The sequence below is a fragment of the Saccopteryx bilineata genome, chromosome 1 (genome assembly GCF_036850765.1).
Source record: "Saccopteryx bilineata isolate mSacBil1 chromosome 1, mSacBil1_pri_phased_curated, whole genome shotgun sequence".
Taxonomy (NCBI): domain Eukaryota; kingdom Metazoa; phylum Chordata; class Mammalia; order Chiroptera; family Emballonuridae; genus Saccopteryx; species Saccopteryx bilineata.
In genome coordinates, this window is record NC_089490.1 from 46,333,031 (window position 1) to 46,351,110 (window position 18,080).

Genomic DNA, 18,080 nt, shown 5'->3' on the forward strand with positions numbered 1-18,080 from the left:
TATTTGAAACCCTTTCTACGTTATTTATTAGCTTTTTATTGTATATTTTCTCAACACATACTCAAACTATGACCACTTCTGTCTCTAGAAGTTTGATATTTCTAGCTATGAACACGGGACTCTCTACCACAGACATCTGAGAATATTAGCTGTTCTGTTATAAAGCGAGCCCTCTGAGGAAGATCTGAGCATGTGTCTCTTGTGATGACATCAAGTTGTGCTGCCCAGTGCAGTGGCTGCTAGCTGTTTAAATTTAGAAAGTCAGTTCACAGTGCACTAGCCACTTTTCAAGTGTTTGACAGCCACATGTAGCTGTTGGCTATCCTATTTCACAAGGCAGATATAGAGATTGATGGGAGGAACTTTCTTAATCTAACTTATCATTACCAAATACTAAATTGTGCAAAAACAATTTTCAACTGAACTTGAAAATAGATACTACTCCTGCTACAAATCACTGCCAGAGACATTATATGTCTACAGCCATAGCAAGTCGGGGCCTTCCTCTTAGGTAACCTATAAAAGATGGAGAAGAGGCCGATTGAGCAGTTTTTCCTGGAGATCTGGAATTTTATTTTATGGAACTTGGCTGTGTAACATATTGTGATCAATAAGTGAACTTCTACAAACATAGGTAAAGGTGGAATGAAATCCTTAATTTTTTTTTACTTAAGTTAGCTTCCAGATCTTTTTCTTAAAACTTTAGTTCACGTGTTGTTCTGAACAAAAAGACGGTAAAATGAAAGGCTTGAAAGGCTCAAGGGGACTTTTAACATCTAACTGTAGTTTCAGTAAATTAGAAGCTACTAATTTAAAAAACAATTTTCCCTCATTCAAATGCAATTAATTAATTTGTTATAGAAATTATAGAATTATTAAATGTATTCACTGTTCTTCTTGGCTAACCCTCAGCCAGAATTCAGGGCTTTAAACCTTGATTCTATGTTATGCTTTAAACCTTGATTCTATGTTATAGAAATTTATTTTTATTATGGATGCACTAGACAGCGAGCCTCTTTTGCTGATCTATTTATTTTATTTTATTTTTGTTTTTTTGACAGAAACAAAGAGAGAGGGACAGATAGGGATAGACAGACAGGAAGGGAGAGAGATGAGAAGCATCAGTTCTTCATTGCAGCACCTTAGTTGTTCATTGATTGCTTTCTCATATGTGCCTTGACCAGGGGGCTAAAGCAGAGTGAGTGACCCCTTGCTCAAGCCAGTGACCTTGGGCTCAAGCCAGCAACCTTGGGCTTCAAACCAGCGACCTTTGCACTCAACCAGCAACCATGGGGTCATGTCTATGATCCCATGCTTAAGCCAACAATTCCATGCTCAAGCTGGTGAGCCCATGCTCAAGCCAGATGAGCGTGCGCTCAAGCCAGCGACCTCAGGGTTTCAAACCTGGGTCCTCTGTGTCCTAGTCCAATGCTCTTTCTAATGCACCACCACCTGGTCAGGCTATTTATTTTCTTACCCAATAAGCCTGCCTTGGTTTGCTGAACACACAATGCATCAAGACCAAGACCAATCTCACCAGAGCCACTATCTTTCTGAAAGGGCACCAAAATGCCCAAACTGCTTTGTCATGTGGTTGGTGAAACAACTAAATTAACCAGCATTGCAGGGTTTGAGGGGAAAGTTTCAAACCCATCACAGCAGCTTGCAGCAAATTTAGCTGTGTCTATATCTTTGCATGATTTGTTTAACTTAAGTTTTCATTTTAAGTGGAGCAGTCTGGGAAAAGAAAGCAGCTCTCTCCAATGTTTTGAATACCTGTCCAAGTGTCACAACTTTTAATATTAATACCTAAGACTCATGAAGTGCATTTTAGTTTGCAGAAGTTTTCTGATACATTATGTCACTTGATCCTAAGGACAAGCTTAGAAAGAGCTAAGACTTAAGACTCAAATCCCTAGTGTCTGAATTTGAATCCATCACTCCTTTCAGACAAGATCGGGCGCGTTCAGGGTGGTATGGCCGTAGACTCATCACTCCTTTCAAAGAGCAGGAGTTGCATCCTCATGTATATATTACTGAATCCTTAGGATTAGTATTTAAAGGTACGTCAAAATTCCATGCTATAGGTTTATTTCTGGAAAGATTGGGACAATTCAGGGTAGAGCCAAGATGCTTTACTGGAAACAGAAACAGGAGAATTAAGTGAAATTTTGTGAAATAAATGTTGACAGATAGACTTACTTTTTTGAAAGGAAAAGATTAGAAGATGCTGATATGGGGAAGTTAGCTGGTCCCCCCCCCCAAAAAAATTATCTACCTATCTATTTTTCTATCTGTCTCTTAACTTTGGCTTTGATTAGTAAAATAAACGTGTTTTCACCCCATTGCCTTAAAGTGAGGCCACCAGTTAATAAACTCAAACCACTTATACAGAAATTCTACATATTTTTGCACTTCAGTCATAAATAAGAACAGTTTTATAAAAAAAAAAAGTTCCTAGGTATGAAAAATATGGCATCAGAATAAAAGAAAACAAAAATAAAGTTGTGAAAATCTCTTAGAACGTAAAAGAAAAACACAGGGATGGAAAATAAGACAAAAAAGAGAACTATCAGATGACCCTTCCAGGAGATCAAATATCCAAGTAACATGAGTACCTCAGAAAGAGAACAGGGAAACTAAAGGGAGGATTTTTATCAATGAAATGTTACATTATAATTTTCTGAAACTGAATGGCCACAGTAAGAGGACCCACCAAATGCCCAGCCTGTGATAAAAAGAATATTTCACACTGAGGATATCATAGTGAAATATCAGAACACTTGCAAAGCAGGCGCATCCTAAATGCCTTCTGGACAGCACATTTCCAAAAGTTCAAGAATCAGTACTGTGTAGTCACTAATAATATTAAAATGAAGGGGTTGCCTGACCAGGCAGTGGTGCAGTGGATAGAGCGTCGAACTGGAATTTAGAGGACCCAGGTTCAAGACCCCGAGGTCACCAGCTTGAGCGCGGGCTCATTTGGTTTGAGCAAAGCTCACCAGCTGGACCCAAGGTCGCCAACTCGAGCAAGGGGTCACTCAGTCTGCTGTAGCCCCACGGTCAAGGCACATATGAGAAAGCAATCAATGAACAACTAAAGTGCCACAACAAAAAACTGATAATTGATGCTTCTCATCTCTCTGCATTCCTGTCTGTCTGTCCCTATCTATCCCTCTCTCTGACTCTCACTCTGTCTCTGTAAAAAAATAAAAATAAAAAAAATAAAATACTCTTTAAAAAAATGAAGGGGTTAAGCAAAGAAAAAAAAACCTTATAGACACAGACAACAGTGTGGGGATTACGAGAGGGGAAGGGAGTAAGAGGAGTAGAGAAGGGTAGAGGGAAACAGATGGTGTTGGAGAGAGAGGCTTGACTTGGGGTGGTGAACACACAATGCAATATGCGGTATACAGATGATATCATATATTGTAGAACTGTGCACCTGAAACCTATATATTATTAACCAATGTTACCCCAATAAATTTAATTTTAAAATGAAATAAATAAAAACGTTTTTTAAAGATAAACAAGAAAAACTGTTTCCAAAATAAGATAAAATAGAAGATAGTGGAGAAAATTATTTTCAACATAATATTTATATTCACCCAAACTATTCATTGAGTATGAGAGTAACATAAAGACATTTTTAAGGCCCTGGCCGGTTGGCTCAGCAGTAGAGCGTTGGCCTAGCATGCGGAGGACCCGGGTTCGATTCCCGGCCAGGGCACAGAGGAGAAGCGCCCATTTGCTTCTCCACCCCTCCGCCGCGCCTTCCTCTCTGTCTCTCTCTTCCCCTCCCGCAGCCGAGGCTCCATTGGAGCAAAGATGGCCCGGGCACTGGGGATGGCTCTGTGGCCTCTGCCTCAGGCGCTAGAGTGGCTCTGGTCGCAACATGGCCACGCCCAGGATGGGCAGAGCATCGCCCCCTGGTGGGCAGAGCGTCGCCCCCTGGTGGGCGTGCCGGGTGGATCCCGGTCAGGCGCATGCGGGAGTCTGTCTGACTGTCTCTCCCTGTTTCCAGCTTCAGAAAAATGAAAAAAAAAAAAAAAAGACATTTTTAGATATGCAAGATCTCAAAACTTTACCTTCCATTTACTCTTACTCAAGAATCTACTTGATATATATATATATATACACCACATTTTTTCTCCATTCACCTATTGATGGAGCCTTAGGTTGTTTCCATGTCTTGGCTACTGTGAATAATGCTTCAGTGAACATGAGAGCATGGATATCTCATCAATATCCTGTTTTCATTTCCTTTGGATATATTCCCAGAAGTGGGATTGCTGAATCGTATGGTAGTTCTATTTTTAATTTTTTGAAGAACCTCCATATTATTGTCCATAGTGGGATATAAGATGAATAAGGTCTAAAAATAAAATTAAATATACAAACTAATATAATAAGATCTGAGATCTAATGTAAAACATGGTGACTATAGTCAATAACACTATGTTATCATTGAATTTTGCTAAGAGAGTAGAACGTAAATGTTTTAAGACACAAGAAAAAATAAATATGTGAAGTGATGGATATGTTAATTACCTAGATGGGGGGAATAGTAGGTACATAAAGGCAAATCAAAATATTAAAGTTAAATACATATATAACTATATATATTTATCACGATGTGTACTTCAAATATCTTACCATTTTGTAAGTCAATTATATCTCGATAAAAGATTTTAAAAAAAGGTTTTAAGAAGTTATTTGAATAGAATTGTTCTTTCAAAACAAAGAGATAAACTAAGAAAAAGAGCTTTGGGATCCAGGAAACAAGAGTTCCCACACAGGAAAAAGCAAAGGGAACTTCTGGGATGATAGTGAAGGGAAATCCCAAGACAAAAGCCACAACAGGCCTGGAGAGCAGAGTGAGCAGGTGGCTAGAGAGAGCCAGAGGAGCCTCAGGGAAATGCAAACCGGAACTGACAGGCTTTGTGATGTATTCAACTAGTGGAAGTTTAGAGTTCTTTTAGAGAACTCAGGAATGTATTCATAATAGGTACATAAAGGCAAATCAATAAATTAAAGTAGAAAAAAATTATGCAGAAAAGAAAATGTCATGATACATCACATTGCTGAACTAAGAACAATAGTTACAGGATCATGATAAAGCTAACACTAAATAGTAACAACTAAAAATTGTTGGTAGAATGAGAGAAAAGAAAGAGAATGTGTAAGAGAGATGTCATTATTTTTCATGGTAAGAACTTAATTGAGCTTAACCAGTCAGTAGCACAGTGGATAGAGCATTGGCCTGGGGTGCTGAGGTCCCAGGTTTGAAACCCCAAAGTCACCAGCTTGAGTATGGGCTCACCAGCTTGAGCTTGGGGTCACCGTCTTCAGCATGGGGTCACTGTCTTGAACATGGGGTCACCATCTTGAGTGTGAGATCATAAACATGACCCCATGGTAGCTGGCTTGAAGCCCAAGGTAGCCAGCTTGAGCAAGGGGTTACTGGCTTGGCTGGAGCCCCTCTCCATTAAGGCCCACATGAAAAAGAAGTCAATGAACAACTAAAGTGCCGCAACTATGAATTGATGCTTCTCATCTCTCTCCCTGTCTGTCTGTCCCTATCCCTCTCTCTCTCTCTCTAAAAAAAAGAATTAATTAATTGATTGATTGATAGTGCCTAAAATTGAAAAATCAAGAAATATAAGTATGATAACAGTCCTTAGAATTAGGATTCTTGGCCCTGACCAGTGGTTCGGTGGTAGAGCATCAGCCCAGCATATGGACGTCCCAGGTTTTATTCCTAGTCAGGGCACATAGGAAAAGTGATCATTTGCTTCTTTCTCCTTCCATTTTCCTTTTCTTCCTCTTCCTCACCCACAGCTAGTGGCTGGATTGGTTCAAGCATCAATCCCGGGCCCTGAGGATAGCTTGGTTGGTCCAAGGATCAGCCTCAGGCACTAAAAATAGCTTTGTCCGCAAGCATCAGCCTCAGATGGGGTTGCTGGGTGGATCCCAGTCTGGGCACACGTAGGAGTCTGCCTCATCAGCTCCCTTCCTCTCACTTAAAAAAAGTTAGGACTCTTAAAAATAGAAGCAACTGCCTGACCAGGCGGTGGCGCAGTGGATAGAGCATCGGACTGGGATGCAGAGGACCCGGGTTCGAGACCCCGAGGTCGCCAGCTTGAGTGCGGGCTCATCTGGTTTGAGGAAAAGCCCACCAGCTTGAACCCAAGGTCACTGGCTCCAGCAAGGGTTTACTCGGTCTGCTGAAGGCCCGCGGTCAAGGTATATATGAGAAAGCAGTCCATGAACAACTAAGGTGTTGCAACGCGCAATGAAAAACTAATGATTGATGCTTCTCATCTCTCTCCGTTCCTGTCTGTCTGTTCCTGTCTATCCCACTCTCTGGCTCACTCTGGCTCTGTAAAAAATAACTAAATATATATTTTTTAATATATATATATATTAAAAAAATAGAAGCAACAACTCTAAGAAGTGAAGGCAGTTACCTATAAGGAACAAAAATCAGTGAGAAGCAAGGTGGAAAAAGGAATTACTGTTTTTCACCCTGAATCTTTTATATCTCTAACTTATTAAATTATGTACCCTGAAAATAATCAGTTCCATGTTAATTATACTTTTGGATGGTCAGCTGAAATTAAAATTTTTAGAAAGGGTCAAATGTGTAATACTCCAGACAGTACAAACTAAATACTCCCTAAAAATTTAATTATACTGACATTGTAGTTATAATTAGAGACCAAATTTTGAATTTATTTGGCTGCCTAGAACTCTGGAGTCGCCTGATAAATGGTAAATTTGGCTTTCATTTTGCTCCTTGTTGACTCATCCTTTGGAGTATATATGCCGTGTAAATTAAATCCCTCTGGGGCACTATTTTTTTCTTGCCAACCACTATGTGATTTTTGGCTTGAAATATGGGAACATCAGCTACTTGATCTCATGACTGTGGTTTTGAGGTTCCGCTACTAGAACAGAGAGAGAACTAAGGACAGGACAACATAAGAATAATAGAATAATAGAGTTCCACTTCCCACTTCCACTTTGTTAACAATATCAGCCCCAAGGTGGATCCACATGCTCCTTCTGTCCCTCCCATTTACAAGACATATTTAGGGAAAGAGTAGTGAAAAGCGTAAGAGCTTAGCCATGGAGATCAATCTGATGAAAAAAGAGCAGGAAGCCAGGTCTCATTGTTAAGAAAATCTTCAATTTTCTAAGAGTGACCTCTTCTACCCTCAATTATATAACATTGGCAGGTGATGTCTTGGTCTCATTTTTGTTGTCTTGTTATGGATTTTTTTTCCACGGGTATCTAATAATGCACAGACCCGCTGTGTGCTTCTCATTCTAGTGAGTCTTGTTTCCAAAGTACCTGAGTTATGTATATAACTATATATGGTGCTTTCTATGAGAAGTGTTTAGTGAGAACAGCTCCTACGTCTTCACAGCATTGGAGGGTCTCTGGGCCTCTCTATGGAAGAAGCTGCCATGATAAATCCAAGTGTTTTCATTACGCTAGACCACTGTCTAAATTGTGTTTGTACAATATTTGCAAAATCTGACACTGATCCAACAATAATTGCTTTATTTTCTATAAGATGCCAAGAGGCTCAGCTAAGTTTTCACAGATTTTTAGGATAGATTAACATGAGCCGTTGGAGTAAGGCTCTAGGCAAGGCACTCTGCTTCAATTATTTAAACTTTCCTTAATAACATTAAAAAACCCTCAGGTCCTACTATATTTTTTTAGTTTAGTTTTTAATATCACTTCTTGAACATTTTATTGAAGTATTCAATATAATGTGCATACAGAAAAGACCACGTATCCTAAGAGAACTGAGCGCTCCTATATGTGCAACCAGCACCCAAAGAAACAGAGTGTGACTTTTCGGTGCCCTCTCAGTCACTGTCCCCCCAGGGCAACCACTGTGCCACCTTTTAAAAACCTGTTTCCCTTAAAAACAATAACAACAACAAAAAAAAACCTGTTTCCCTTGAGGTATTTATTAGTTTGTACTTTATGGAAATGGAATCACACAGCATGCACTCTGTTGTGTCTTGTTTCTCTCACTCATCAATATGCATGAGTTCATCCATATTCTTGAGTGTAGTTACAGTGTGCTCTCACTGTACTATTTCATTATGTTAATATTCACAACATGTCACAATGGCTACTTGGAGACCACATGGCGTGCACCAAGGGACCTAGGGGAGCCCGCCTCACAATCTCCTACACAGGTTTCATGAGAAGGCCCAACCCCTAGTCCTCATGGGTATTTATAGATACACACAAATCAAAGCAGAGACAAGAATGAATAAGTCAGGAAAGGGAACTTCTTTAGAGCAGACAAAAGGGCAAGGGAGTAGCTCAAATGTCCCCACCTATTTATTAATCAGAATTGCTAATTCTATCCCTATTGTACTGCCTTCAGTACTTTTGTCAGTGGAACTATTGTGGCTTTTGCCTCAGGGCACTGAACTCTGTTCCTGTTCTATGTTCCTATTCAGAACCTCTACAACATTGTGTCTATTTATTTTACTGTTGATAGGTGTTTGAGCACTTCCAACTCTGGTTTATGAAGAATAGTGTTGTTTTCCACCTAATGGTCCATCTATTTCAATGAGCACGTATAAACGTATCTGCAGAGCATATATGTAGGAATGTGTAGCATTGTCATAGAATCTGTATGTGTTCAGCTTTAATAGATACTGCCAGGCAGTTTTCCAAAGTAGTTGTGTTCAGCACACATTTATTCAATATTCTCAGGAAAAGGACCATTATTAGATCACTGTTTTCTTCATTGTAGGTTTCACAATTGTGAATGATAGTTACATAGCAGGAATGTGACTTCTTTAAATGAATTTGCCACATAAAATATAATGCTTTGGTTGATGAGTTAGAATAAAATTTTTTCTCTCAGAATTTTGGAGTAAACCCTTGGTCATTAGAAACGTTTTCAGACTTATTACATAGGAAAGAAATTTGCCAAAATCTATATTGAAAGTAAGTTCAGACAGTGAACGGTTCAGAGGGAAGCTTTGCCAACAGTCATCGAGCAATCAGCACAAGACAGTGGAGAGATTCTAAAACCAAGGCTAGGCAACCCTATTAACCTTCTGTAAACCTCTTATTTTATCTGGACTTTTCTTTTTTTCATCTATAAAATAGAAGGTCTTACTTCACATTCTGTGAGGATTACAGGGAAATGCTTCACATTATATATGTCAAGTGTAATTATATGAAGTAGACAGAGCATATGTTTTACAGGGAGGTACAAACATATTCTTAGATCATGACATTAAATCCTTAAGTGCTTTCCAGTTATATTCCTAGAAAATACATTTTCCTTTATCTTGTTTAGCCCTGTTTTTGTTTGTTTGTTTGTTTTTGTTTTTGTTTTTTAAAGAGAGAGAGACAGGAAGGAGGGGGAGGAAGGAGATTAAAAGCATCAACTTGTAGTTGCTTCACTTTAGGTGTTTATTGATTCCTTCACATACATGCCTTGAAGGGGTGGGACTCAAGCCAAGCCAGTGACCCCTTGCTCAAGCCAGCAACCTTGGGATCATATCAATGATCCCATGCTCAAGCCAGCAATCCCGCACTCAAGTTGGCAACCCCACAATCAAGCTGGCGACCCCATGCTCTAACCAGCGACCTCAGGATTTCAAACCAGGACCCTTGGTGTTCTGACAGGGCCCTCAACATCCCTGCTGAATCCACTGCCTCACCATTGGTAGGCTAGCCCTGCTTTCTGTAATCACTGTCTTTATTTTTAGCATTAGAATTGTCACATAGTTCAACTTCATGAAATTTCACTAAATCATTAACATACCCTGGTGGTCATCAGTTTACTAGCCAGTTACTAGTTAGCTTCCTAGTGGCACCATGGGTTTTCAGTAGTCATTTACCTCCATCTTCTCAAATAGTGACTAAAGATGAGCAGTTGGGTCCTGGAGTGCATGTTCATGCTCAGGTAGGTTACCTCAGATACTGTCATATCTCTGCCTAACCAATTCAAAATTGCTTCGGGTTACACTTCTTAGGACTTTTGTTTTTTGGTGTGAGTTGTTTTGAAAAGCAGTTCTACAGATGTGGCAGTATATGTTTCACAGCCAGCTGCAAATGCCAAAGTGGTCATCAGCCTCTGGACATTTGTCAGGGCTGAGTATGACAAGAAAAAGATTCTTAATGTGTATTAACATAATAATTGCCCTTTATTTCACTCTATCTTCCCCTCTTTTTTGTTTTTCTTTTTTATGTCCCTACATATATCACCTGCAGTGTGTTTGGCGTAGTTATGCAGCTGATGAGAAATCCGTCTCCATTGCAACCTGGAAGCCGCACTTGAAGGCCTTGCACACCTGCAGCCCTACCAAGTAGGTATCAGTGTGACAGCTGGTGCTGTAGCCGAGTGTCTTCAAACTTGAAAACCAAACCACACACACACCCAGAGCGTTGATTTGGGGCTTGTCTTTCTCTTTCTCTTCGAGAGATTCCAACCCGTTTAGCAGCAGCTCAGGCACAAAATTCCGTGGACTCAGCGTCACTCCTCACCGTCCATAGATGTGAGGCGCTTAGAGATGAAAGGCATTTAAACTTTTGTAGGGAGTTGTTTCTACTATTTAATGTTCACTCTCTCGTACCTCATTCCATACCACCCACCAGAATTCTAAAGGTAAGCACTACTGCTTCTTAAAAATAATGATTGTTTCATCTCCATCAATCACCTGATCCCAAGCGGGGAGAGCGTTGAGAGCAATGTATCTTTGCTCCATGAAGTCCCTCGGGGCCGTTTCTCGTACATGCCCCCTTATAGGAGGGCCCTTAGGTTTTCACTTGTAAATCAAACTAATATCAGTAACAAAATAAGAGAAGAGTTGGAGTCCTAGAAGGACTACGGTTTACAACGAAGCAAATGAAACTAAAGAGATTAAAATTTGGAATTAGCGTTCAAAATTAAAAGTTATATCACTTACATTCACATTTCATCGGCCAAAGCGTGTCACCTGGCCGTGCCTAATCTCCAAGGGGACAGGGAGGTGCAGTGCGGCCACGTGCCTGGGAGGACAAGAGAGCCAGAGGAAATGTGAACAGTCCTGATGCTTGCCACGTGAACTTTAATTTTCCAGAAATGTCCTTAGTCCTGGAATCCTGGACTCCATTTCAACTAGCAGAGCACATATTAAATCATAAATACCATCTAATTAAAGAAATCTTCATTGAAACAACCAAAATAAGTCAGTCGAGGTCAAGTCTTCCTGTGAGTCACCCAGCTTGATTACAATGGTCAGTTACCCGAATTGGTCAAACGTGATCAAATCACTTATAGGATTTAAGATTTTAGAGCACTAGTCGTTTTCCTTTATAGACCCATAGAACCTTAATCTTAGTGGCTTCCTAGGATTCGAGTACCTAACTACTATGGCTCAGTGAGAGGAATTTCTTCCTTACTGATGTGGAAGAGAAACTGGCTGGGGAAACCTTCACGACGTGTTCCCTGGAACTGCAGTGTCAAAGGTGTGGGATGTAGCAGAACACAGGCTGTTGCGGGTGGCAGATCCATCTGTAACTGATGGGACCTGCTGGATTGCCCTGGCCTGTGGGAGGCTTCAGTTCTCCCATCCGCAAAATGAAGGACAAGCGTTGGGCAAAATAACTTCTAAGCTCTAATGGAACATGTCTCTTAAAAGTTGGTATTAGCCCTGGCCGGCTGGTTCAGTGGTAGAGCATCCGCCTGGCGTGTGGAAGTCCCGGGTTTGATTCCCAGCCAGGGCACACAGGAGAAGCTCCCATCTGCTTCTCTACCCTCCCCCCTCTCCTTCCTCTCTATCTCACATTTCCCCTCCCATAGCCAGGGCTCCATTGGAGCAAAGTTGGCCCAAGCGCTGAGGATGGCCCCATGGCCTTTGCCTCAGGTGCTAGAATGGCTCTGGTTGCAACAGAGCAACGTCCCAGATGCACAGAGCTTCACCCCCTGGTGGGCATGCCAGGTGGATCCTGGTCAGGCATATGTGGGAGTCTGTCTCTCTGCCTCCCTGCTTCTCCAGAAAAAAATACAAAAAAATAAAAATTGGTGTCAAAACTTTGACAGCACCTGTGACAGACATAGATCACCAGGATTTTATAGGGTGGAACCTTAGCAAGGACAGAAACACTATTGTTGTTTACTGCATATATGGATGAGAATTCTCTTTCCATTTAAATCTTAAAATTCAGTTAAATTCCCTTTATTGAGTACTGGACTCTTTCAAAGTTTTAGTATGAAAAAAAAAGAAATATAACTCTTGTGCCATCTGCTCCTTGAGGGTATGAGCCAAAAATGGAATTACATAAAAATTGTATTTGTTTTTGTCATAAAAGTTCCCAGGTAAATGTACTGCTCTCAAAAATTAGGGGATCAGGGAACGTGCAGATACTCCAGTACTTTCAGCCTTTTGTATGGTGTATTTTCACCAATGAAATAAAAGTTGGTTTTGCATCTCATTTGCATAATCAACTTTCTTTGACTTGTTTGCTTTTCTGATGTTCTTGGTTAATAAAAAGAAAATCAGGCCCTGGCCGGTTGGCTCAGCGGTAGAGCGTCGGCCTAGCGTGCGGAGGACCCGGGTTCGATTCCCGGCCAGGGCACACAGGAGAAGCGCCCATTTGCTTCTCCACCCCTCCGCCGCGCTTTCCTCTCTGTCTCTCTCGTCCCCTCCCGCAGCCAAGGCTCCATAGGAGCAAAGATGGCCCGGGCGCTGGGGATGGCTCTGTGGCCTCTGCCCCAGGCGCTAGAGTGGCTCTGGTCGCAACATGGCGATGCCCAGGATGGGCAGAGCATCGCCCCCTGGTGGGCAGAGCTTCGCCCCTGGTGGGCGTGCCGGGTGGATCCCGGTCGGGCGCATGCGGGAGTCTGTCTGACTGTCTCTCCCTATTTCCAGCTTCAGAAAAATGAAAAGAAAAAAAAAAAAAGAAAAGAAAATCAAATGCTTTTTTTTTATCACTTCATATTCATTTTGAAATATCCCCTAATTTTTGTGAGCAGTATATAGCAGGAAGGCTGGCAGAAAAACCAAAAGATGCTTCTTAAGCGACAGAAGAGAGTGGTCTGTCACCATAAGTGGTTATTTGGCTTCCCATTCCCTCAGTTTTTGAATTAAAACTCATTCTGAAGCCTGGAAAAACTATTTAATATTGAATGAGATTCTTCCAGGACACAAACTATTATTTTACTCACATAATTTCTCTCTTTTCCTTTGCTATTTTCCCTGTTTTAAGTGGGAGTAGAGGAAGGAAAACTAATGCCAACACCTGCATTCCCCCTGTTCCACTGTGGTCATCAACCCTGCCCCTCCCTCTCCCTCCTCCACTCTCATTAGCCCCTGAGACTTGGTCCCATTCACTAATAACAGCTATTTGTCCAGAACTTCGCAGCAGTCAACCCTCAAACGGCAAAGCTCTGGGATTCCTGGATGTCCTAACATCTCTCCCATCAGCTGTGCTTCATTGTTATAAACTGTAGTGGTTCTTAATCTTTGTTGTTGTTTTTGTTTTTTGTTAAACCACTGAGAATGGGATGGTAATTATGGACTCTTTTCCAAGAAAATGTTTACTGCATAAAATATTAAAACTTTGCCTACAATTTTAATGTCGTCATAAACTCCCTGAAGCCAAGTTTAGAACCTTTGTTTTAAAAAGCAAATCTGCTTTAATCAAGTATGTAGGTTTGTGAGGAAAATAATTTACAGTGACTTAGAGGAATATTTTTACATTTATCAAGCTAAGTGGCTTATGAGCAGAAAGTGATATGTAGTGAGAAACAGACTAAAACTTTTTTCTATTTGCATAGTGTATTTCTCTATAACATTCAGGGTCTAAAACCTTTTGAAGGAAGAGATCATTCACTCATTAATGCATTCATTCAACAAGGATTCATTGAGTACCTATTATGTACAAAGTACTATTCCAGGGATATATAATAGGCCCTGGCCAGTTGGCTCAGTGGTAGAGCATCGGCCTGGCGTGCAGAAGTCCCGGGTTCGATTCCCGGCCAGGGCACACAGGAGAGGCGCCCATCTGCCTCTTCACCCCTCCCCCTCTCCTTCCTCTCTGTCTCTCTCTTCCCCTCCCGCAGCGAGGCTCCATTGGAGCAAAGATGGCCCGGGCGCTGGGGATGGCTCCTTGGCCTCTGCCTCAGGTGCTAGAGTGGCTCTGGTTGCAGCAGAGTGACACCCCAGAGGGGCAGAGCATCGCCCCCTGGTGGGCAGCGCGTCGCCTCCTGGTGGGCGTGCCAGGTGGATCCCGGTAGGGCACATGCGGAGTCTGTCAGACTGTCTCTCCCCATTTCCAGCTTCAGAAAAATACAAAAAAAATAAATAAATAAGATATATAATAGATTAGATAGTGATGAGTACTAAAGAAAAAAGTAAAATTAAGGAAAGAATTAAGAAGCAGTTGTGGCTGCAGTTTTAAATATATTGCTCACAAAAATTAGGAGATATTTCAAAATGAATATGAAGCGATAAAAAAAAGCATTTTATTTTTTTATTAAACAAAAACATCAGAAAAGCAAACAAGTCAAAGAAAGTTGTTTGATTATGCAAATGAGATGTAAAACCAACTTTTATTTCATTGGTGAAAATGCACTGTACAAAAGGCTGAAAGTACTGGAGTATCTGTACGTTCCCTGATCCCCTAACTTTTGTGAGTAGTGTGGATAGTCAGCAAAGCGGTCATATTACGAATAGCATCATCATCATTATCATTATCACACTGTGAAAAAATACCAGCCGTGCTCTTGTTCCCCACAGTGTTAGACATAGGATAGGATGCTGTGAACTCCACAACCCCATCCCAGGGAGGAAGACAGGAAAGAGGTGTGAGAACTGTGTGAGTAGATGGGGGTGGGGGCGGCCACGGTAACAGGGCATGCCACACCCACTCAAACCTGCAGGGGTACACCCAGAAGTTTCTTACTCTCAGGTCTGATTTGTCTCTTACATTTTACTTGAGGTCTCCGCAGTTGCTATTTCAAATTTTGTTGTAATAACAAAAGGTTTTATAGAGGGAACATATTTTTCTTGATTTTCTTCTCAAAGAGAATGAAGGCTATGCAAAGGGTGAAACACAGGTACACATGCTATTTTAGGGAATGAGTCAAATGTTTTATGAAACTATAGGGAATTGTCAAGCAACAAGGATGCCTAAGGGTATCCTAAGAAGTCAGAATTTAGATGTTATCCAATACAATGCCTTCAATTTATTCATAAAAAAAATCAAGACCGGCCCTGGCCCGTTGGCTCAGCGGTAGAGCGTCGGCCTGGCGTGCGGGGGACCCGGGTTGGATTCCCGGCCAGGGCACATAGGAGAAGCGCCCATTTGCTTCTCCACCCCCACCCTCCCCTCCTTCCTCTCTGTCTCTCTCTTCCCCTCCCGCAGCCAGGCGCTGGGGATGGCTCCTTGGCCTCTGCCCCAGGCGCTAGAGTGGCTCTGGTCGTGGCAGAGCGACGCCCCGGAGGGGCAGAGCATCGCCCCTGGTGGGCAGAGCGTCGCCCCCTGGTGGGCAGAGGCTCGCCCCTGGTGGGCGTACTGGGTGGATCCCGGTCGGGCGCATGCGGGAGTCTGTCTGACTGTCTCTCCCTGTTTCCAGCTTCAGAAAAATACAAAAAAAAAAAAAATCAAGACCCACAAGAAAGGGAAGTGTCTGCCTAAGGGACACACAGATCGTGCGCACCATGTCCCAGAGACCTGAACTTGCTAACGTGGGTAATTAAAAACACCCTAACACTAGCCTGGAAGAATTCTAAGAGATTTTCTATGTGCCTAATATTTTCCAAGAGAATTCATACCTTATACAATAAAAAAACAACATCTTCCTCAACAAGTGATTGAGGTACAAGTCCCACATGAATGAATCCACATGAAGAACCCAAAAGTCTGTCTAAAGTGCAGGGGCTACAGCTACATTGTAACCAGCCCCATTCTAAGATTCTCGGCTGGTGCTGGTTAAATCAGAACCACATTCTCTTAACCACGGGCAACTCTGGCTGTTGAAGAGCCCATAGTTTTAGTTACATGTAGGCAGCATATTTTTCTAAGTAAATGTTATGCTATCTCTGGTCTGTGCCACAAAGAATATATGTTTAAAAGTTGGGTATGTTTATTATTTTTTTAAAAATTTGCTACCATGGATCTTGCTTGAAAAGAATTACTTAAGGTACTTGAGTTCCCAATCTCCAATTTGGCCACTATCAAGTGCTATAAATGTATTCACTCTTTTATCACCATTTCTCTTCTGTCTGCACGCATCTGAAGGAAAGAGCAAGGGGAAACATCAAGCAGGTTTGTGATCTTTTCTGCTACATGTGTGTTTATATATCTGTGCCTAACAGATGTTTTAAATGTGTCTCATGTGAGTAAAATCGAACAGCAAATACAAGATGATTAAAAGTGACCTTTCACAAGATTGCCTGAAGAGGTTGCTGTGTTATTGATTTCCCCCTCCCACTCCCCCCGGGTGCTTAAGTGTCTTTGGTTACTCCTTGCTACCACTTTCCCAGACAGAACTCTCACCCAAATATTTAAATCCCGAGAAGCAGGACAAGATATAATCGCTTCATCAAGGTGCTTCTTTTATTTTATTTTATTTTTTTATTTTTTTTTATTTTTACAAGGACAGAGAGAGAGTCAGAGAGAGGGATAGACAGGGACAGGCAGGCAGGAACAGAAAGAGATGAGAAGCATCAATCATCAGTTTTTTGCCGCGACACCTTAGTTGTTCATTGATTGCTTTCTCATATGTGCCTTGACCACAGGCCTTCAGCAGACCAAGTAACCCTTGCTCAAGCCAGCAACCTTGGGTCCAAACTGGTGAGCTTTTTGCTGAAGCCAGGTGAGCCCGCGCTCAAGCTGGCGACCTCGGGGTCCTCCACATTCCAGTCCAATGCTCTATCCACTGCGCCACCACCTGGTCAGGCAACATGCTTCTTTTAGAGTGAGAAACTGGTTCTGGCTGGGTTCTTTTTTTGTTTTGGTGTCTTTTTTTTTTTTTTTTTTTGGCAAAGGAACATTGTGTGCAGGAGGTGAGAACAGTCTCACTGTGCCATCTCCAGCTCACCAAGCCCTGAGGTTTACTCAGGTGACCTGATTCAAAAGAAGAGTCTCCCCCCAAACCTCATTCTTTAATAAGAAGATAATCTTCCTCTTATTCACCAAATAATTTAAAGTTTTGAACTAAATAATCATAATAATAATTTAGGGTCATTCTTTCCTGCATTAGAAGAAAAAGCTTTATCAGAGTGAAGAGCAGAGATTTACACCTGGAGAGACTAAGAAGTGAAGGCTGTCATTTTAATCTGTATTAGTGAGCACCAGTAAGGACCCCAGGGTCTGGGTTTGGGAGCAGAGCCCTGGAGGACAGAACCAGGTGATAGTGTGAGAAGTAGCAGAGGCAGAACCAACAGGAGAATCCCAGGGGCCTGGAAGGGAAGAAAGGACACAGTCATTTCTCTATTATTGCCACTTGCTTCAGTAATGAGTCAATAAAAGTGTCCCCTGCCTATAGTTAGCCCTGATAGGGGTACATATGGATCCAGGGATTGTTCCTTTAGCTTTGTTATACTAATAGCATTAATCATAATATATTTATACCATACTGAAACTAGTTTTGAAAGTTCACTTGGGGTGATGAGGTTCTAGGTGACTCTTTTCTGCCTTGTATGAACACTTAAAAAGATTCACAAACCAAATCATAAATGCATTTATTTGTGATGAGTGATAGATGTGGTAGGATGTTAGACATCAAGTGCCTCTCCAGGGTAGGTAAGCCTACACAGCGTACGCTATTAAAGCCCCTTCTCTTACTTGGTAGAGGTAGAGTTAGACCAGACCCTGCCATCCTTCCATTGTGACAACGTTACTTGAAAAAAGTGACACAAAGTAAGTCAAAGCCATTATAAGCTGTTTTAGTGTCTTTGGCGATGTTTGAAAAGCTTTCTCAGGACTTACCCACATATGACTTATCTTAAAGATTGATGGGTCTCCAAATGCTGAGGTCAGAAGCCACCTTTGGCACAAGCCTACTAGCTACCTGAGAGTAAGGTCATCTATCTTGGTT

At 41.6% G+C, this 18,080-nt stretch overlaps 1 protein-coding gene across 3 annotated transcripts in view; it reads left to right on the forward strand.

Annotated features, from left to right (window-relative positions):
• Positions 1-18,080, forward strand: part of KCNQ5 (potassium voltage-gated channel subfamily Q member 5) — a 625,390-nt gene that overhangs the window by 526,566 nt on the left and 80,744 nt on the right. For 2 of the 3 annotated variants that reach the window (XM_066253628.1, XM_066253635.1), the window contains exons 8-9: positions 10,268-10,362; positions 16,280-16,306. In XM_066253628.1, the coding sequence (XP_066109725.1) occupies positions 10,268-10,362; positions 16,280-16,306 (122 nt within the window). The remainder of the gene's footprint in view (positions 1-10,267; positions 10,363-16,279; positions 16,307-18,080) is intronic. The other variant, XM_066253639.1, reaches the window with a different exon arrangement.